The following is a 19,876-nucleotide window of genomic DNA, read 5'->3' as shown; positions in this document are numbered from 1 at the left end:
TTTGAACTTTGGAGTCTGCAGATGCAAAATTGCTCACTGAACTGGAGAACAGTTTTTGACAGAGCTCCATTACCGGAAGGGCTTAGATAGGTGAGGAGGAGATGACCTCAGGCAGGAAAGGATCCCACATGTAGAAGCAGTAGCACGTGGGGGTTTCCTTTGAGAGCACGTGGCTGAGTGCACAGCTAAAGGGTTGTGATGCTAGCACAGCCTTGCTGTGAAGCAATGGCTGCAATTAAACACACAGTCTTTGTTTTCATAAATCACATCAAAGGTGCTGTTCTCAGAGGCAACTGCTGGATGTCAAGTGATTGTAGGAGATGCCCTGGTCAATAGTGTCAATTGAAATTACAAGAAGGAGGGAAAGAACAGACAGAGTTTAGATCAGAGAGAAGATAATCAATGAGCACTTCAGAGATCAGCACCAGCAGTGCTTCTGAAACAGGGGAAATCCAACGGGGAAACTACAGAGGCAGCTCCACAGCAGCTTTTCACCAAGCTTTTGTGGTGATGTTTTGACAGCTGAAGAGATGATCCAGTCCAGAAGTATGAGGACAACTGAAGGAAGATCCAAGCCCACGTGCTCAGTCCCTAGGTAAGACCAAAGCCAGGTAACTGTGCTGCCACAGTGGTGGCCAAGTTGTCAGGCATGTTAGCACCATGTTATGCTAATGAGGCTGGAGAGCTTTGGGACTATGGCTGTTTGCATTCTCCCAGCTTTGAGTGGGCTACAATTGTGTATTAATCTCATATTCAGCTTGTGTAAAAAGATTGAGATGGCAGGTTGACTTTTTGAGCTGGTATGGGTAGAGTGACATACAGAAGGCAGAGGCTACTTCTGGGAAGGTCAGAGCGTGGTGGTGGGAGGTAGCAACTGGTGGACTATTGCTTGTGCTGGAGAGCATACAGTGAGTGACAAGTGAGGCAAGGTCTGAGCATCTTTACATGCCAGACCTAGTCCAACAGCCTCATAAGTCAGAAATACTCAGGTTAGCAGCTGTCCGTTTGGTCCCATTTGGCTTCTCTCTCAGCTTCATGCCCTGTCAGCCTCAGATTGTTCTCACCTGCCTGTACAAACTTTCCTCAACTGGCCCTAGGAGACCCAAGATAAATCTGGGGATGTCTAGTGGAAAAATGAAGTAATAAGATGTGTTTTCATTTCATTCTGCTGTTGAATCCCCTCCCACACATTCTTCCGCCTCCCTCTGCCACTTTCTCCTTAGCCCAAATCCTCAAGGTCAGTAGCGCTGCCCTGCTCTCCCTACAGGCACAGTGGCAGCCAGCGAGCTCTGCAGCTGTTGCCTTCATCATTTTATGGGCAGGAGTATTCCCTCCGGCATCTCTCTTCCTGTTATGCAACTGTATTTCGTGACTTGCTTTGCCACTGAGCTGTGCTGCACTGTGGCCCAAGGGGGTAGCTGGAGAAGTCTGCTGGGAACACAGCATGACTCCTGCTCCCACCTGAGGATGGGGATGGCAGTCTGGGGAAAACAGGAGCCATGGTAGTCTCTGGTTTTGAGACGGGGAGCACAAGGAAAGAAAGGGGATTAGCCAGGCCCAGGAGTCCCTGTGTGAGGTGAGCAGGGAGCCTGAAGCAGATAGATCAGAGGCATTTATTCATGAAGCCTTGTGGATGCAGAATTGGAAATAAGCAGGAGTCCAAAGGGAGACTGGGGTTTGCTAGTACAGCAGCTGGGATGGAAAGTGGCGGTGCCACAGCTGCACGTGCAGAGCTGGCACCCCTGGGCCAGGCTGGCAGCGTGTCCTTGGGCAGGAAGGGTTCTCTAAGAGTGCTGAACCCCCAGTGTGGGCTTAGGGGCTGGTGTTGGTGAGCTTACTCCCTGCTCTGGCACATTGTTTTGTGAGATTGGGCAAGTTGCTTTCCCTGTGGGTAAACTAACACACTGAACAAGTAAAGCTGACATGTGGCAAGGAGACTTATGAGTGTTGGTACCATAACTTGAAGGATCTGTAGGATATAATAAAGAGATCCACTGAAAATTTAAAGTACTGTACATTTTTGTCCTTTCAAAGCACAAAAGAACTTTATTGTCCTCTTTGAAGGTCTATTTCTCCAGAAATCTGCCTCCTTTCTCCATGTGGCATACAGATGATTTTGGAGCCGTCTGTGCTGCTGACCTAGTGGTTCTTCACTCATGAGAGCTCTAGGGCCAGTCTTGTAGAAATCCAAGAACATCTCAGAGCATTGGTGAGCTGTTAGGCTAGGTACACGGAGCCAAGGGAGCTGGGGGCCATCACAGGAAACCCACAGAGCATGGAAATATTGGCAGTGCTCATCTTCGTGCATCCTAGGGCTTCCTCATGCTTGAAAGCTCACAAAACACATGAACAAGAACAGAGGTTTAGTTCTTTGTTTTTTCCTTGTACTTTGAATCCTCTCTGGACTCCACTTCTGCTGTCAGCACCTCAGTGCCATGGCAGCAGGAGGAACTCCTCAGACAGCTGTGTAGCTGTGAGGGAGAAGCTGCTTTGCATGCAGGGAAGAGCACCATGTTTTCTGTGCTTTTGCTCTTTCAAGTGAATGGGAGTTCAGATGTTTCTTACCTCAGAGCTGTCCCTGTTTCCCACCTCAGGTCCCTCCTTACAGCTCCTTCCTCTTGTGCTGGAAGATTAAGCTGCCCACAGGGTTTGGCTTTTGTTTTGTTCTGTGTTTTTTAACTGCTGGTTTTGTTAAGGGAGAGAACATGTACCAGTGCCAGAAGGCAGCAAAGGGAAGGACTCACTGCTCAGAGGGGTAGGGAAGGTGGGGGACCTGCTCCTGAATGTGCCTGTACCTTGCCCAGAAACAGCTGTTGCCGTGGAGAAGGGATGAATTAACTCTGGTTGTTAGTCTCTGATGAGTGCCATATCAGTGTGAGGCTTGGGTGCTGTCAGGTGGGCAAGGGCATGGCCAGCCCATTGCCCTCTCATCAGCTGGAGCACCAGGATGTTGCCTGGAAGAAGACATGTCATGCTGAGCACTCTCATTACTGCCATTATGTCTGCTCTGTTCTGACACTTGTGCTTTGTCTGTGAGTGCTCAGCATGCAGCCACCATCTGCAGCACAGGAGGAAGGTGCAGGGCATAGACTTTGGACGAGAGCCACCACTTTCCCTTGCCATCACGGCTTTGCTGTTGTCTGAGATACCCTTGCTGTCAGGAACGATGGCTGAGCCTGCACTTTGGTTTTGCTCTGGGATATGAGAGCTGGGAAGGTGCCTGTGTGGAGCCATGTCCCAGCTAAGCTTTAGGAACTGACCACTCTTAACTACAGCTTGCTTTTGTGATGCTTCTCTTACTCCTCTATCAGCTAACTTAGAATATACTCAAAATGTTGCTAGGCAGGTATTCAGCCTCTCTTGCTGCTCTGGCTGTAGATATGTGCTTCAACTCTGCTCCTGGGTATCCAGTGGTCTGGGGAGGACTCTGCTCTGCTCTCCAGTGCCCTGGCAGTGCTGCTGTGCTGCCAGCCTGCTCGGAGCAGGGTCAGACTGACCTGCCCAGCCGGGCCCTGGTGAAGCTCCACGTCTCTGTGGTTGTCACCACTGGCGGAAATGTCAGAGTAGCTTGTGCAGATGCACACAGGCTGACACTTCAGGCTCCTTGCTGATGCGCTGGCTCAGCTGCAAGATAGCTAAAGGTTAATGTTTGCATCTGCACTCCTGGGCTCCTGACAGCTGCCCTGATCAGATTAACCCACTGTTTCCCGCTGCTCTCCCTGGATCCTGGCAGCTTCAGCAGCTGTCAGCACACTGATTTATCGTTGGTCCTCAGGGTGAACGGCTCCTTTGCAACCACATAGCTAAGGCACGCTTTTTGGTGGGAGTTTGTTGTGGACTGGAAGATGGTGGCCAACAGCAGGAAGCACTATGGGCTGGCAGGTTGCATGTTCTGAGCCCTCAGCCGTGAGTTGGCCCTGCCACTCCTGGCTTTTCTTCATTATTGAACGCTTTCTATTTATCCTCTGTTCCCTAACAACATAGATGTGCAGGGATCATATGCTTTTGGGTTTTTTTCTTAGTTATTGTGAATGCTAGAATGCCATATTCTTAACAAGAGCCACGATTTAACAGAGGCCACTTGCATCTTTCCAGGACTTGGGACCTTTGACATTAAGTATTTTCTAGCAGTGGTTTTCAAAACACAGTGTACCTGGAACATTGTTTTCTGGCTCACTAGCCAGAGATCTCTTAAGTATTTGTGAGACTTGTTAGTCCCATCTGACAATTCCTTTGTGACTTTCTCAGACTCTTGAAGAGCCTGGCTTTAGGATAGGGTTCTCTGGCTTCCTCTGATGTATATGGAGCTTTTCCTATACAGCACCCCATCTTATTGTGCTGAGAAGGCAAGGTCTCCAAAGCCCTAGAGAACAAGTCATTTATTCTGGCACTTGCAAAGACATCTGTGGTGGCTTCCTGCTGGCACCACAGCCAGTGTTGCCGCTCCAGCTCTTCAGGTGGAAGGCTCCAGGGACAAGGGCTGGGGCTGTAGCATTGTGCCTTTGAACTTGTCTCCTCGCAGGGATGATTTTCAGTTCTCCAAGAGGAACCTCCTTTCTACCTGCATAAATTGATGTGCTCCTTGGTTTGGGCAGAGGCCGCTGTCTTCTCTCCTGTTTAGAAGAGTAAGTCTGATGTATAGAACCAGAACTTGTAACAAGATCAGAACGATTGTTATTTCTGAGCAGACTGACGGCTCTTGTGTTGCTTCCATCCTTCTGAGGAACCTTAACGGGCAGCACTGCTCTGGCCTTCCTGGCTCCAGAGGTGCTGACTTGCCTCCCCCCTCTCTTTGTTTCCTCCCTGCTGCCCAAGTCCCGGGGACAAATTAAAGGTAGCGTTTTTCCCTTTGTCTGAACAGTACAGAGAAGCGGTATGTCCTGACCGTGTTTGACAAACATGACACGTCTTTTGATCTGTTATTAACAACTTCGCCTGGTTCAGCTGGCTTAATTAGCCGTCAATTAAATCTGTATCTCGCAGCGTCTAGAGCGCACCCGCTAGCGGAGATAGCAGGTGGAAGCGGCCGAGAGCCAGGGGCGCCGGCAGCGTGCTGTGCCGAAGGGCGGGCAGCGGAGCCCGGCTCCGCTGCTCCTCGGGCCAGCGCTGCTGTGCCGGGCAGAAGCGGGCGGCTCGCACAGCCGCCGCTGAACCCGCCTTGCTCCTGCGGCCGCGAGTGGCGGGGGCTCGCGCTGCCGTTGTCATTGTTGCCTTGGTCCCGTCCGCGCGCGCGGCGGCGGGGAGGGCGCGCGGGGGCAGCGGCGGCGCGAGGGGCGGGCGGCCAGGGGCGGGCGGCCAGGGGCCGGTGCCGCCCCCGCCATGGCGAGCGGCGTGCCGCTGTCTGACGGGCAGCGAGCGCTCATCCGCGAGAGCTGGCGGCGGCTCAGCGGCAGCCCCGTGCAGCACGGCCGCGTCCTCTTCTCCAGGTGAGCGGGGCGGCGGCGACGGGACCCGCCCGGGGGGGTGGGCGCCTCCGCTTCCCTTCCCTGGGTGCTGAACCCCCCCCCCGCCTCGCCTCGCCTCCCTTCCCCCGTCGGGGCTGCGGCGTGGGGCGTCCCAGAGCTTCCCACCCTCCGCGAGTCCCAACTTTGTTAAGGGGAGATGTAGGGCGAGGGAGAGAGGCGAAGGGCGGGCTTTGTGCCCTTCTGCCCGCAGGTCTCCCCCCACCTTGCCGCCGTTACTTCGGCTGTTCGGAAAGCTGCGCGTGTGCCCGGCTCCGGGGGGTGTATCAAAGGACCCCCGTCCCTGACACATCCCTCGGCAGCCCCAGGCAAAGAGCTGGCCGCCGGGAAGGGCAGAGAAGATGGGGTTGCCGAAGGGAACGGCTGAAACCCTACCTCTCTAAGTAGATTAATGTCTCGGTTACGGGAAGAGAAAAAGGAAAAATCAATGAAAAGTCGGTTAAAGAGGCTGTTGGGAGAGCAGCTGAGCTTCGGAGCGGGGCGGGACGCACGCCCTGCAGAGCCCGAGTGTGCCCGAGCTTTAGCGGAGGGGAGAGGGATGCGGTCGTTCAGCGTGCGGGACGGGCCGCCGAGGCACCGTCTCGCCTGAATTCTCTGTGCTTTCCGTGGGCAGCGTCAGCCCGTCGGATCTGCGTGCCCTTAATGTGCCTGGGCTGGCAGGGAGGAGAGTGGAGGGGAAAATAGGAGGTGGTGGTGGTGTGGGAGAATGGGACATAAATCTGTACAAAGAGTTGCTGGAGCCTGTGGGCTTTCCCTGGATTTGGGAGCTTTGGGGCAGAAAGGGATAGTGAAATGGGCATGAGAAGAGTTGAAACAACAGAAACTTTGGGGAAAAGGGACAGGCTGCGATGATCTCCAGAGAGCTGGGACTGGTCCTCTGGTGTCATGGACACTTTTCTAAGAGCTGGGCCTTGGGGCTAGGGAAACAGAGACTTTTTTTTTTTTTTGGCAATGAGTAACTTGGATTGCCTCAAACTAAGACCTTTCAGATCTTCTGGGGCCTTTACAGGTGGGAAGGTATTGTGGGAAGGGATGCAGAGGGGAGCTGTGGCTATGCTGCTGATGGGTTTGTTCCTGGGATGAGCAGGACTCTAAATAAAGCTGAGAAAGTAAGAAAATGGGGGTTCTCTCTTCCTGTTGCAGGTTGTTTGAATTGGACCCTGACCTGTTGCCCCTTTTCCAGTACAATTGCAAGCAATTTGCCAGCCCTCAGGAGTGCCTCTCTGCCCCGGAGTTCCTGGATCACATCAGGAAGGTGAGAGAGGGGCTGTGGCTCAGCTGGAGCATAGCCTCCATGGAGGATAAGGCTCTCAGGCAATGGCCTGGCACTGGGGAGTGTCTGACATAGCATGAGCTGTTCCTCCTGACACGGTAACTGCAGGGGGGCTTTAATGCTAGTAGAAAGTGCTATTGCTAGGACAGTGCTCTCTAGCAGTGAGAAGGGGGTGAGGATGTGGTTTCTAGTGGCTAAGAAGCACCATGGCAATTTCTGTGCCCTCATCTGAGAGTGGATTACTTCTTGTGGAACTTGTAAGCTTCTGCCATGGAAGGGAGCTCACTTCTGTCTAGGTAAAGGTTGAGGCCCTCTGCTTGGCCACATGATGACTGGGAAGTGTCATAGAGCTGGGCAGTCAGCCAGGCCTCCCTGGACTCAGCGTGGTGGAGAGGCTGTTGGTGTAGCCAGGAGGCCTGCAGCATGTCTTGGCTAGACTGAGGGGTAGTGCTGTGGTCTGCATTGCCCTGGCACAGGGCAGCAGCACTGCTTCTGTGACCTGCGTAGATCCTGCCAGGGCAGCAGTATGCACGGTGCAGCACAGCCCCGGTGCTGAGCTCTGGAGAGTGGGGCAGCAGTACCCACGGTGCAGCACAGCCCCGGTGCTGAGCTCTGGAGAGTGGGGCAGCAGTACCCACGGTGCAGCACAGCCCCAGTGCTGAGCCCTGGAGAGTGGGGCAGCAGTACCCACGGTGCAGCAGAGCCCCAGTGCTGAGCCCAGGAGGGTGGGCAGCAGTACCCACGGTGCAGCAGAGCCCCAGTGCTGAGCCCTGGAGAGTGGGGCAGCAGTACCCACGGTGCAGCACAGCCCCAGTGCTGAGCTCTGGAGAGTGGGGCAGCAGTACCCACGGTGCAGCACAGCCCCAGTGCTGAGCTCTGGAGAGTGGGGCAGCAGTACCCACGGTGCAGCACAGCCCCAGTGCTGAGCCCAGGAGGGTGGGCAGCAGTACCCACGGTGCAGCACAGCCCCAGTGCTGAGCTCTGGAGAGTGGGGCAGCAGTACCCACGGTGCAGCACAGCCCCAGTGCTGAGCTCTGGAGAGTGGGCAGCAGAACCTAGAGTGCAGCAGAGCCCCAGTGCTGAGCTCTGGAGAGTGGGGCAGCAGAACCTAGAGTGCAGCAGAGCCCCAGTGCTGAGCTCTGGAGAGTGGGGCAGCAGTACCCACGGTGCAGCACAGCCCCGGTGCTGAGCTCTGGAGAGTGGGCAGCAGAACCTAGAGTGCAGCAGAGCCCCAGTGCTGAGCTCTGGAGAGTGGGGCAGCAGTACCCACGGTGCAGCACAGCCCCGGTGCTGAGCTCTGGAGAGTGGGGCAGCAGTACCCACGGTGCAGCACAGCCCCAGTGCTGAGCCCTGGAGAGTGGGGCAGCAGTACCCACAGTGCAGCACAGCCCCGGTGCTGAGCCCTGGAGAGTGGGGCAGCAGTACCCACGGTGCAGCACAGCCCTGGTGCTGAGCTCTGGAGAGTGGGACAGCAGTACCCACGGTGCAGCACAGCCCCAGTGCTGAGCTCTGGAGAGTGGGCAGCAGTACCCAGGTTGCAGCACAGCCCTGGAGAGTGTCCCTATCAGGGCAAAGCAGATGCCTTCACAAACTGCCTGGCTCCATCTTTCTCCAGTTTGGTGCCTCACTTGCCTGTCTCTGTTCCCTGTGAGAGGCTGTTTATTGCCTGTATCCCTCTGATAACTGTAAGCTTTGTGTTGTTTTCCAGCCTCAGTTTATTGGCAAAGTTAAGTTCATTTTTACCTCTGCTGTTATTGCCTTCAGCTGAAATAGCTCTTTGCTCTTGTTACAGGTAATTTCCCTGTTGAAATTATAGAGTGTGTTTCTGTGACCTGTTGGCTTTGCCAAGCTAACTATGCTCTGGCTTTAATCTCTTCTAATTTGGTGCGTCTGTTCCCTTCATCTCTCATTAACCTTCTCTGTCCTGTTTCCATTTGACTCAACATGTTCCTGGGAGACCAGGGTGGTAGGTGCTTCACCAAACCAGGTCTCTTGGCTGCACTACACACCGTATCTCCTCAAAATACCTTGGTTGGTCTTAGAATTTGTTGCCTTACTCACAGTTGCACCATCTTGCCAACTTCTAGTTGGAAACTCTAGCACTGGCAGCTTCCAAGGCTCCCCTGCCATTGTCCTGGGGCCCAAAGAGCTGTAATGACTGCACCAGAGTTAGCCCTTAGCCTGTATCTGCTCTGCTATAGGGCCGTTTGCCCCCCTGGGACAGGGAGGTCAGCAGTGCTGCTTGCCATGGCACCTCTGGCACTGTCCCACGGGAGGATGTGGTGTGTGCTGCTGCCGGTGTGCCCCACTGATGTGACAACGGATCACAGTAAGGCCAAGGAGAGCTCAAAGGGCATCTGCTGGGCTGAGTTGGCCAGGCTGAGAAGCGTGAAATAGAGGGGTAAGAGTCTTTTTTTTCCTCTGGGAGGGCAGCAGAGCCTTGCTATTAATGGGGTTCTGTCTCTGTGCTCCTGCAGGTGATGCTGGTGATTGATGCTGCTGTGAGCCACCTAGAGAACTTGTCCTGCCTGGAAGAGTATCTCTGCAACCTTGGCAAGAAGCACCATGCAGCTGGTGTGAAGGTTGAGTCTTTCTCGGTGAGGCATCGTCACTTGTCCCACTGCAGCTGGGTTTGTGCAGTCTGTACTGCAGCCCCCAGCTGTCTCCATCTCCTGGCTGTCGCCACCCCTCTGTGCCCAGCCTCTGAGCTCAGGTGGCTGGAGAGAAAGCTGGTGGCTCAGGGCAGCTCTTGGGCTGCTGATACCTGCATAGTGGCATGGGCTCAATCAGAGAAGCCCTTGAGCTCCCCTCCCCTGGTAAGCCCAAGGAGAAAGGACAGAGGAGAGAAAGGCATTTCCCCTCCTTGTGCCCTTCCCACAGTTTGGGCATTGCAGTCTCTCCTGTGGCATGGGGCTGCAGGCTCATCCTTTGCTCTGGGCCCTCATTCTCTGCACCCAGTGCTCTGGGCAAACCTCACATCACCTGGGAAAGGGAACATCTGCCTCTCTGAGTGCGCTGGGATGAAGCTGCTTCACCTCAGCCCCTGCTTACTCCGTGGCAGTAAGACAGGGACATCCTCCATGTTAAACCCTTGCTTGCTCCTCTCCTGCCATCAAGCATGGACCGAAATGCTGGATAATGCAGCGGGAAAGGGCAGGTTGAAGGAAAGTTTTCTAACCAATGCATGGCTCCCTCCAGATGCTGCTCGCTTGGGTCCTCTTCAGAGGGAGCAGGGTCCCCTCTACTCGGGGCAGTGATCCTCACCAGCCCCGTGCCCAGTGTATTGGTGCTCCTGGATGGGGTTGCTCGCAGCTCCATGAGTGCCCTGTGGAGAGGCCTGAGAGGCCTTGGGCGTCCAGCCTGGGGTCTGACCCGCTCCCCTGGCAACAGGGCATTGCTCAGCTCCCTGGTCTGCTGCTGTGCCAGGGGATGGGGCTGGCTACCTGCATCTGGGAGCCGCAGAGGGTGGATGCTGGGGGATGGCGTGGGCTGGCTCGGGGCCCATGCTGAGCAGCCCGGGATGGAGCGGCCTGGCCCTGCTGAGGCAAGGGGAGCAGCTAGGCTGCCGCGGGACAAAGCCAGGCCTCGTGGGGGTAAGGTGAGAGAAGGGGCTTCCTGTGTTCCCCCGGGGCCCAGCCTGACGGCTCCCTGTTTGGTTTGCAGACTGTCGGCGAGTCCTTGCTGTACATGCTGGAGAAATGCCTGGGCACGGCCTTCAGCCCAGACGTGCGGGAGGCTTGGAGCAAGCTGTACGGCGCTGTGGTGAGAGCCATGTGCCGCGGCTGGCAGAGCCTCCCGCAGCCGGACTAGCTCCCGCCAGCCCCGGCCACGAGCGGCCCCGCGCAGGGCAGCGCTCGCTCTGCTGCTCTCCACCTCCGTCTCTCTGTGCCCGGCCGCGCTTTCGGGCTCTCCCAGAGGTTCTGCCTTGCTTTGACACAGCCACACCTGTGCTGAGGGCGGCAGGGCACATCTCTGCAGCGCAGCTGCGGCACAGGAACGCTGCCCTGCCCCAGGTCCCTCCGGGCCGGCCGCAGCACCTGCACCCGTGTACCTACCCTGGTTTTTAGGTGGTTCGTCTTCTTCCCTCCTCTTGCTGCCCACCCTGGTTAGCTGGCAGCTAGCATAGGCCTCTCAGGCTTGTTTGTCTGAGCTCTCATTTGGCATGCTGGTGACTGCCAGGGCCGGCACTGCTCCCTCCCCTCACACAGCTGTGCTCGGATCAGCTGTGGCAAAGGCAAGTTTGGCCCCCTCCAGGGCAGGGGCAGGGACAGCAGAGGTGGCAGCTAGCAGGGCCTTATGGCCCTCCTCCCCAGGCCTTGTGGGGAGCTTTTCCCCCTCTCCCTTCACCAACATACCACTACTATATGCCCTCTTCTGCCTTGCCTCTCCCCTGGGTAGGATCCGTGACTTTTCCCCATGTCAGGTTGGCCACAACTCAGTGTGTTTCCCAGGGGTGCTTCAAGCAATGGAGTCATGTTAATCTGTTGATGTGAGGCTGCTTTTCGAAGGTCTGGGCTGCTAACTGAAAGGCTTGGCGTTGGTTTGGCCAGTTGATTTAACCTGAGGGCCAGCTGAAATGCAATAGCTGTGGTGGCTCTTTACTGCTTTGGCTTAAGGAGACTAAAGTAAAGACAAGGAAAAGATGTCTTAAAATAAAAATGAAGGTTGCAATCATGTCATGGCAACGGCTTCCAGAAATCATTCTGGCTCTCAGCCAGAGGAAGCATAGCTGGAATTTCTCTACCGATGCTGTCAGGACCTGGAGCACTTCCCAGCTACACACAGGACTCCTCTGCAGAGCTCCTCACCCTTCAGTAATCCCACCCAGCCACACCTGAGATACAGGCACTTCTGAGCAGGGCAGTAGGTACCCAGTTAGATGTGTGCAGCAGTAGTGTGTCAGGACTGGAATGAGAAGACAGCATCTGTCAGAAGGAACCTCAGGAAATGGCTACGAGGCAGCACCTGAGGGCTCTGAGGGGAGCTTAACCTGAGCACTTCAAAGAAGAGTTCATCTTCATGGGGAAGTCACAGTGAGACAGGCAGAATCGTATTTCCAGCCATCACTAGCCCCAGGGCAAGGTCATGGAGCAAGTATTCAGTTAGAGGCAGTGGCCTTTTTGGCTGTTTCTTCAGAGCAGGAGGAACCCTGCATTGAGGGCTGAGATGGAACGTGTTCTAGAGACACATTCCTCCTGTACTCAGACATCCTCCCTTCTGGGGCAGGAGAAGGCCACTCACTCCTTGCAGCTGCAGTGGATGTCTCCCAGCCCCATGCCATGGAGGGCAGGAGAGAGTGCCCGGTGAGACAAGGCTCTGCTGCCCTGCCGCCAGGCCTGGTGCTTACTGCAAGCAGTGAGCTCTCCAGCTGTGTTTGGGATGGCAGCTGAGGGGCATTGTGGAACAAGCAGTGAATGCCCCTGTGTAAGATGCTTGCTGTGCTCCTGTGGTCCTGCAGCATGGTGGTGTGCATCCTGCTCCATGGCTCTCTCCACTAGCTCGTTCAGGTGAGGTTCTCCCCATTCTCATGCCAGGCAGTAAGGGATGGGAGAGACAAGGCTGTGGTCTTGGCTGGGGAGGCACTAGCTGTGATGGCATGGTACAAGGCAGGAAGGTTTGGGAATGGGGAGTTCCTCTTTGCAAACCTGCTTGGAGGCATCAGCCTTCAGCATCATGGGGGCACCTTTTGGCTCTGTGTGACGAGAAGGCAGCTGTGTGGGTGAGGTGTGGGTGTTACTGCCCCAAACCATCCCTGCTCCCCCTAGCTTTCCCAGCTCCTTCCACTTCTCATCTGCACCATGTTTTGTGTAACTCTCAAGGGAACTGAACTAGTCTGTGTGCCTCTTATACCCAGCTGTACTGTTTATTAAAGAACATCAGTCTTGGCCCTTTTTGCTGCATGATGTTTATTTTAATATAAAAAAGCCCAAGCAAGCAAAAAAAAAAGACAGGGCTTTACTGGTGTTGCCACTGACTTTGGAGACATGGGTCACTGGGAATGTTGGTGTAGTCCAGCTTGGCTGCCATGAGAAGGTATCCAGCACCAAACATCTGTTGGGAGCTTTTGTTCACTGTAATTGGGTGAGCAGCAGAGGGGCCAGCAAAGGCTGAAATCCTGCTGCTGATTGCTTATTACCCTTATTTAACAACCTCTAACGGAATTAGAGTTTTAAGCAATCAACCTAAAAAGTTCATTTTCTGTTGTTCAGCTGTTGCTTTTGTTCTTTGAGACAGGAGCAGGGCCCGGCCTCACAGTGAAGCCTTGCCTGGCTCCCTGCAGCATCTGCAGCGCTCATGCAGCAGGCCCTGCCCAGCCAGCAGCTTGGGGTGAGGGGATGGAGGAGCCCCCGACTCCCTCTCCTTCAGACATGTTCTAGCTTTGACATGGTGGGTTTTGTGCCCTGGGAGAGATGGGCACTTTGCACATAAGAAGCATTGTCCCTAGAGTGGGGAAGCCAGCTTGAGATGTGTAATACCATCTCCTGCAATCCCAGCTCTGCCACAGGAGAGCATGGTGAGCATTCTGGGCAACTGTGCTGCTCTGCCTTGGGGAATGCTTAAGCTGGGGTTTGTTGTGTGGGGCGATGTGTGATGGGCTGCAAAGGGTGAGGAGAGCAACAGAGAGCTGAACACAAATCCTCCTGTGGTTCAGTGGTAAGATAAACTTTCCATCTCTTTGTGGCCTGGAGCACAGTTGTCAGCCTCAGGGCTGGCAGGGGGCAGGGGAGCCCAGCCCCAGGGATGCAGGAAGGGCCAGCATGGCCCCCTCAGCAGCACCTCCACCTCTGCTTCCCCACAGCAGCGTGGAGGTTTGCCATGGCTCTCCCAGACTGCCCTTCGCCCCGGCTGCTGCCCAGGGGCATGCTCCTGGTGCCAAGTGGGATGCCCGGTGCCATTGCTGTGAGGGGCTCTGTGTGTGGTAACCAGGGCAGTGGGATTCAGAGGAAAAGAGTGGTGGGGTTGCAGGGTAAGGGGGCTGGCACAACCTCATGAGGCTGTGAGGAGCTTCCCCAGTGTGAGGGCCGGGAGAGCTGCTGGTCAGGGAGCAAACAATAGCCCTTGCTCACGACCAGAGCCCCTGCTGCCAGCAAAGCCCTGCATGTGGCCCCCTTTAACCATCAGTTATGAACTGTGGGGGACCTCTGGGCAGGGTGTGTGATGAGGACAGTGGGTTTTTAAATGTTCCACTTTTTCACCCAAGGCGAAGCTGTCCCTGCTGTAAGCCAGGCTGCCTGGGCAGGACTCAGCCCAGGGGAGCTGTTGGAGGAGTGGCCAGAAGGCACCTGCTCAAACCAGAGGCAAACCATTCAAGCAGGTACAAAAGAGCATTGTCTGCTCAAAGCCTGGAGCCAGGCTCCCAAAACAATGTTTAACCCCTTCCCAGGGACTTGCTGGTGGGCAGTTCAGCTTTGGGAGCATTTGCAGGGTCCCTCTGCTCCTCGTACTCCTTACTGTGGTCCCAGAGAAGCGCCAGACCTTCCAGGCAGTATGTGCCCCTCTGCTGGTGTCCTGAACCATCCCTTCTTGCAGGGCAAGCACTGGCAGAGGGCAGGCTGAGGAGGCACATGCCACTCTTGGGGCTGAACTCCATCCCCAGTGTCAAGGATGATGCCAAGGGCTGTGCCAGCTCCCCACTCCCGCAGTTTTGTTGCTTTTGCCTGCTTGCTGGAGTCGTCGTTTGTGGGGGCTGTGGCTGGTGGCAGCGTGTCTGGAAGTGGGGAGGTATCCTCAGCCCTGAAGCCTCAGCAGAACATACCTGGGCAGGGCTGGTGTCGGGGGACAAGGGCCAGCGTACTTTTGTGGCCATGTTCTGGCAGCAGGCAGGACGCACAGGGGTGATGCCAGGCAGTGGCTGGGTGAAGTCATTTTATTCAAGGCACGGTCATAGCAATAAATCACAAGAAGGTACAGACCTCTGGCACATTCCTACAGCGGGGCAGCCAAGGGCAATCGGACCAGCAGCCCGAGCTCCCGAGGACGCGGTGCCGCTTGCAGGCACTTGCTTCCACCTGGAGAGAGCCCACCAGCACCCCCGGCTCCAGCCAGGACTGTCCCCTGAGCGGGCAGGGAGGGCAGCAGCTGAGCTGTGGGCAGCCCCGGCAGCACCCAGGCAAGGTGTCCTGAGCCTCCTAGGGTGCTTTTTGGGGCTGAGAAGGTGCAGCTGAGCTCAAGCCTCCCCCAGGGCAACAGCTCAGGGACTAGCGTGCTGCAGCCACCACCCCAGCATGCAGGAATGTGGGTGGGGTAGGGGCCACAGGGCTACTATCTGGCCAAACTGAGACCCACCAGCTCTGCAGGGATGTCCTGGGTTCACTTGAATCCAACAGCCCCACGGGCTGGCTGCATTTTACCCACACACACCAAGACCAGCACACTGTGTCCCGTCCCCTCCCCGCCTCCCACTGGCCCCAGTGACACCAAGTGGGGCCTTTGTACAGCGGCACTCCCCACGCCGGCAGCCCTGGCACTGCACTGCTGCACCAGCATCCCTTTGCTCCCTGCGTGGCCCTGGGAGGGCAGCTAGAATTGCTCTGAAGCCAGTAGGAAAACCGGGAGCAGGAAAACCAGCTCCGAGGCCAGTGGGGCCAAGAGCAAGGCCAGCATGCCCAGGCAGTCTGGGCTGGAGGAAGAGTGGCTCAGCAGGGCTAGGACGTGCCCTCATCCCCAGGAGCCTCCCCAGTTGCTGCAGATGAGCAGGGAAGCCCCGGGGATGCTGTCCAGGCAGGAGCCGGGGCATTTACACTGACCACAGCAAGTCCCACATGAGAGGCTGTGCAGCTGCTACAGGAGCATTGCATGGCTGCAGCTGGTGACCAGAGGAGGGTGCAGTGGGCCAGGAGCTGGAGGCTGGGCTCCTGCCAGCCCTGCCACCACCCCCCCCACTCCCCCCCTAGTTTCTGTTGCAAGAGGACGGAGCCATGCAGAGTCCTATGGTCAGACCCAGGGAAAGCGTGAGCACAACAGTGATGCTGCGGCAGGGAGTGGGATGAAGAGCTGCCCTCACAGCCGTTAAACACACTCCTTTCTTGTCTTGCCCAAGGACACAGACATGGTGCAGCAGGCAGCAGCGGAAGGATGAGGTGGGTGGGAGGGAGGGGAAAAGTTGGGCTTGGGCTTGGATAACTGCTTCTGGGCAGTGCCTGGTGCTCAGGCAGCTGTGAGAGCAGCCCCAGGCACTCATCTTCTCATCCAAAGCACAACCTCAGCACTCCCAGGAGCCTCAATGGGCAAAGCCCTGGGGGCAGCAGTGGGGCCCGGCATGGCTGGCCCCAGGGGAGGCAGCAGGCAAGGGGCAGGGGTGGCCGTCTCCCGACACTGAGGGCCTGTGGGGAGCATGGCGGTGGGCACGTTTGTCTGAGCTGGCTGGGCTGCTTCCCCCTCACAGAGGGGCCAGGGCACCACTGCTGCCTCTCACAGCGTGGCTTCTCAGAGACACCCTCTACCCTCCACACTGCTACACCTCCTCTTCCCCACACGGACTGGAAGAGGCAGGTGGGGACAGGGAGAGCATAGTGGGGAGGTGCTGAGCCAGTCCAGGCAGTGGGAGGGACTGGCAGAGCCTCCCACTGCCTCCCATGCAGTGGGGTCCTCACTCCCTCACATCAGTCCTGCTGTCCCCACACCCTGCCAGCAAGGCAGGCCCCCAGTGCTGGGATGCCACCGTTTTGCCCCTCTGCTCTCAGCAGGGCCGGCCCTCGGCCCGGCAGGGGGATGCTCACTGGTAGCGGGCCTGGCTCTCCATCACGGGGCCGCTCCGGTACTCGCCCTCCACTGTCTCCAGCTCTGTCTCAAAGCTCTGCAGCCCCCCGTCCTCCCCGTCCTCCGCAGGCTCCAGGTGGTTGCCCATGGTGCCGTAGGACTGGTGTGCCGGCGAGGCTGCCGGCGTCAGGCTCAGCTCGGGCTCCTGCAGGACGGTGGCCACAAAGAGCTGCCCCGGGGGGCAGCAGGGGGTCAGGGCCCGGGGTGGCGAGGCAGGGTGGCCGTGGCAGGGCTGGGGAGGGATACTCACGTTGGAGTTGGGGGTGGAGGAAACGCTGCTCCGCTCCACATCACTGAAGGCACCTTCAGACTGGTCTGACATCTAGGGAGAAGGAGGCCCAGGGCATCGGGTTTGGGGGTCCCCCGCTGAAGCCAGGGGGGCAACCAGGCACCACCTCAGACTGCCCAGAGCCAACGGACTCCAGAGAGGTGAGGAGGCCATACAGTGGGATGAGAGAGGGAACAACTGCCTGTGCTTACCTGGTAGCTGGAGGGTTTCCGCGGCTGCAGCTTCTTCAGGCAGAGGCCAAAGAAGGAGAAGACAATGCAGGAGAGGAGGACCACAAAGGTGAAGAGGGTGACAGGGCGGGTGGGACCTAGAACACAGAGACACTGGGGCAGCACATGAGCCTCCAAGGACTTGCTGCATGTCCAGCTGAGCCTGCTTTAGGTCATACAGGCTTTCAAACTCCTTTGCAAAATGTTAGCTGAAACCTCCCTCACCTGCCAGGTCTCCATCACACCCTCCCCACTCCATCCCTCTTCCCACCCTCCATGCCATGCCCAACTCAGGGGTGACACCAGCAGCTTTTCCCCTCAAGCATCAGCTGTGACTCTCAGCAGCGGTGTGGTCAGCCCCAAGCTCTCCCTACCGAGGCGCAGGACGGAGAAGAAGAGCAGCCAGAACATGCAGAGGATGGGGGCCACCACGACCTGGCTGATGGCAGCAACGTGGAGGCGCTGGTTCAGCTTCGTGGGGATGTACACGTAGTAAATGTTGTACCGGTCAACCATGTGCTTGAGCAGCATGTAGAGCAGCCCTGGCAGGAGGAGAGGGGACAGTGGATGGGAGGATGATGGGGACAGGTTGCAGGGACAGCAGGGCAGTCCCAGGGGACAACGGCCAGGGTGCTTTCCTGTAGGAGGCTGCTGGTGGTGGCTGGGCGCGGCTGCTCCTGCACAGCCTGGGCAGCGGGGCGTTGGCAGGGTCGTACTCACCGAAGGGGACGATGACGGGACAGGTGATGCTGTACGTCATGACGACAGAGAAAATGCAGCAGGTCCAGGCGTACTCCAGCCCAAACTGGAACTGGTAGGCTTGGCTCTGGGGCACAATCAGCAAGCTGCACTTGCCTTTGCACCCTGGCCCACAATTACTTCCCCCGGTTTTCCCCCACGAGACCTGAAGAAGTCCCCACAAGCCTCCCCTAGGGCCAGGACGGCCCAAGTTTGCAGCGAGCGTGCCCCTGCCTTGCCAGGGGGCCACGTGGGCTCAGAGGTGACCAGGGCCACGTACCCGCTTGATGTGGAGCCGCTCGGGCTCAGACTTGGCAAAGCAGAGGCGGGCGGTGTAGACAAGGAGCCCCGGGATGCGCAGCAGCTCCATGGCCGTCCCGATCAGGCTGGAGGTCACCACGTAGTTGACGAAGAAAGCGCCGTTGTCCGGGAGGAAAACACACCTAGCCACAGACACAGAGCTGAGAGGATGCTCAGGCAGGCGGCCGTGGCGGCCCTCATGGGCTGGCGTCAGGCACTCCTGCTGGGCCAGGGGCTCTCGGAGCAACCTGCTACTCACTGAAACTTGACATCGGCCTCGTCCAGAAAGTGGGTGTCAAAGAGCCAGCGGAAAAAAAGGTCCAGGCTGGAGGGGGTAGAAGAGGGGCAGCTAAGAAAGAGGGGGAGACACGGAGCAACATGGAGGGCACCCAATGGGCATGTGCTTTCCCCTGTCCTGGGTGGGTGAGACTCTCTGGACCTTACACCTCCAGAGCAGCCCCTTCTGACTAACAGGAGGTGTGGGCACTCACACCCCAGACAGTTAAGGTGATGGTAGCTGGGGCTACCTGACCTGATCCTTTCAGGGTCTGCTGAAGGGCTGACCCCAAGCAGGGCACCACCAGCACCCGTGGGTCAGCCTAGCTGGCTGCTCCATTATTCAGGGAAGCTTCCTGTCCAGGACCATCTGGGAGGGAGCAGCTTGGCACAGCTAACTGAGTCTTTTCCTCCCCAGAGTCAGCTGTGTTCTGGTGGCAGTGGGCCCTCAGCCCTTTGGGGCTGGCTGGTGGGAGGTGAGGGGCTCAGGCTCTCCTGGCTGTCAGCGACAGGGAGAGCAGTGCAGCAGGGTAGCTCGTACCTGCTCAGCCCCAGTGAGGGCAGGATGATGACCATGAACACCAGGAAGAAGAAGCACTTGTGCATGGTGAGCTGGTTTTCACTCGACCTGCAGAGTGAGGAGGCAATAGAACACTGCAGTTTCCTGAGGCAGAGCAGCTGGTGTAGCCAGAGGCTGTGCTGGGTCTCGCTCTTCACCAAGGAGCTACTCCCAGCCTCAGATGTCACATGCATTTGATCTGTGCATCTACTGGGGCCTCTCCCAGCCTGGGGGAGGTCACCGTGAGGAATCTGCTGAAGTGAATGCTCTTGCCCTCCCAGCCTCTCACACCCTTCATCCCTGCCCTCTCCTACCATCCCAACATCCAACAAAAGGCAGCTGGAAGCCTCAAGCCACAGAGAGCACGTTGTAAGAGCTGGGCAGAAGAGCTTCCTCTGCTAGGAGGCTTTGACCATTCTGAACTCAGGCCTCCACCTCGGATGGCTGGGAGTACAGATATGATGTTTGAGTCAGGGCCATGCCCTGCTGCTGCCAGTCCACCATGACACCATCCCTTTCACAAACTTCTTCATCTTAAAACCAGCTCTACCTGCCTTTTACGGCAAGGAAACGGCACTTTTGGGCACAGACTTGGAGGCAACATGGATGGGGCTCAGTAGGGTCTGCTGCTGCCTGCCTGCCTCTCACAGGCTGGGTCCCATGCATGCTGCTGAGGGTCCTCCCACCCATGGCAGCCACAGGAAGCGTGAGGGACGGCCCTGTTACCTCGTCCAGTGTGACTCAAAGAACGCTGAGTAGTAGACAATGAAGGGCAGGAAGACGGAGAAGGCCCAGAGCAGCAGGGTGGGGAAGAACTGGGTGATGATGGGGTTCTGCAGGAGGAGAGATGCCAGACACCTTCTCAGGAGCCCGCTGGAGCTCAGCCACGCTGGAGGGAGCTCCCTGGCCCTCCTGGGAGATGATGCACACACAAAGGATGATGTGTGCAACAGGTAAGCTGGGGCATCTCCTCCCTGAGCAGGGGTGTTTGTTTCAGGAGATAAGAGCTTG

General features: G+C 57.1%; 2 protein-coding genes across 5 annotated transcripts in view; one reads left to right on the top strand and one right to left on the bottom strand.

Annotated features, from left to right (window-relative positions):
* Nucleotides 1–453: 453 nt before the first annotated feature.
* Nucleotides 454–12,565, top strand: NGB (neuroglobin). 2 transcript variants are annotated; one of them, XM_061998384.1, is made up of 4 exons: nucleotides 454–595; nucleotides 6,606–6,717; nucleotides 9,213–9,332; nucleotides 10,399–12,565. In XM_061998384.1, exons 1-4 carry the CDS (start codon nucleotides 531–533, stop codon nucleotides 10,543–10,545), a joined length of 444 nt encoding a protein of 147 aa, XP_061854368.1. In that variant the 5' UTR covers nucleotides 454–530; the 3' UTR covers nucleotides 10,546–12,565. The 2 variants fall into 2 exon arrangements, with proteins under 2 accessions (XP_061854368.1, XP_061854367.1); XM_061998383.1 differs by lacking the exon at nucleotides 454–595 and adding an exon at nucleotides 5,320–5,426.
* A 2,030-nt stretch (nucleotides 12,566–14,595) lies between these two features.
* Nucleotides 14,596–19,876, bottom strand: part of TMEM63C (transmembrane protein 63C) — a 30,688-nt gene continuing 25,407 nt past the window's right edge. For all 3 annotated transcript variants that reach the window (XM_061998583.1, XM_061998582.1, XM_061998584.1), the window contains exons 16-24: nucleotides 19,592–19,698; nucleotides 18,848–18,934; nucleotides 18,290–18,355; nucleotides 18,011–18,173; nucleotides 17,713–17,818; nucleotides 17,367–17,534; nucleotides 16,975–17,090; nucleotides 16,745–16,816; nucleotides 14,596–16,663 (exon numbers count right to left, since the gene is read on the bottom strand). In XM_061998583.1, the coding sequence (XP_061854567.1) occupies nucleotides 16,451–16,663; nucleotides 16,745–16,816; nucleotides 16,975–17,090; nucleotides 17,367–17,534; nucleotides 17,713–17,818; nucleotides 18,011–18,173; nucleotides 18,290–18,355; nucleotides 18,848–18,934; nucleotides 19,592–19,698 (1,098 nt within the window). In that variant the 3' untranslated portion in view covers nucleotides 14,596–16,450. The remainder of the gene's footprint in view (nucleotides 16,664–16,744; nucleotides 16,817–16,974; nucleotides 17,091–17,366; nucleotides 17,535–17,712; nucleotides 17,819–18,010; nucleotides 18,174–18,289; nucleotides 18,356–18,847; nucleotides 18,935–19,591; nucleotides 19,699–19,876) is intronic.

The sequence above is a fragment of the Colius striatus genome, chromosome 6 (assembly GCF_028858725.1).
Source record: "Colius striatus isolate bColStr4 chromosome 6, bColStr4.1.hap1, whole genome shotgun sequence".
Classification (NCBI taxonomy): domain Eukaryota; kingdom Metazoa; phylum Chordata; class Aves; order Coliiformes; family Coliidae; genus Colius; species Colius striatus.
Note: the sequence above shows the minus strand (reverse complement) of the source record. Positions and strands in the feature narration are given on the sequence as shown.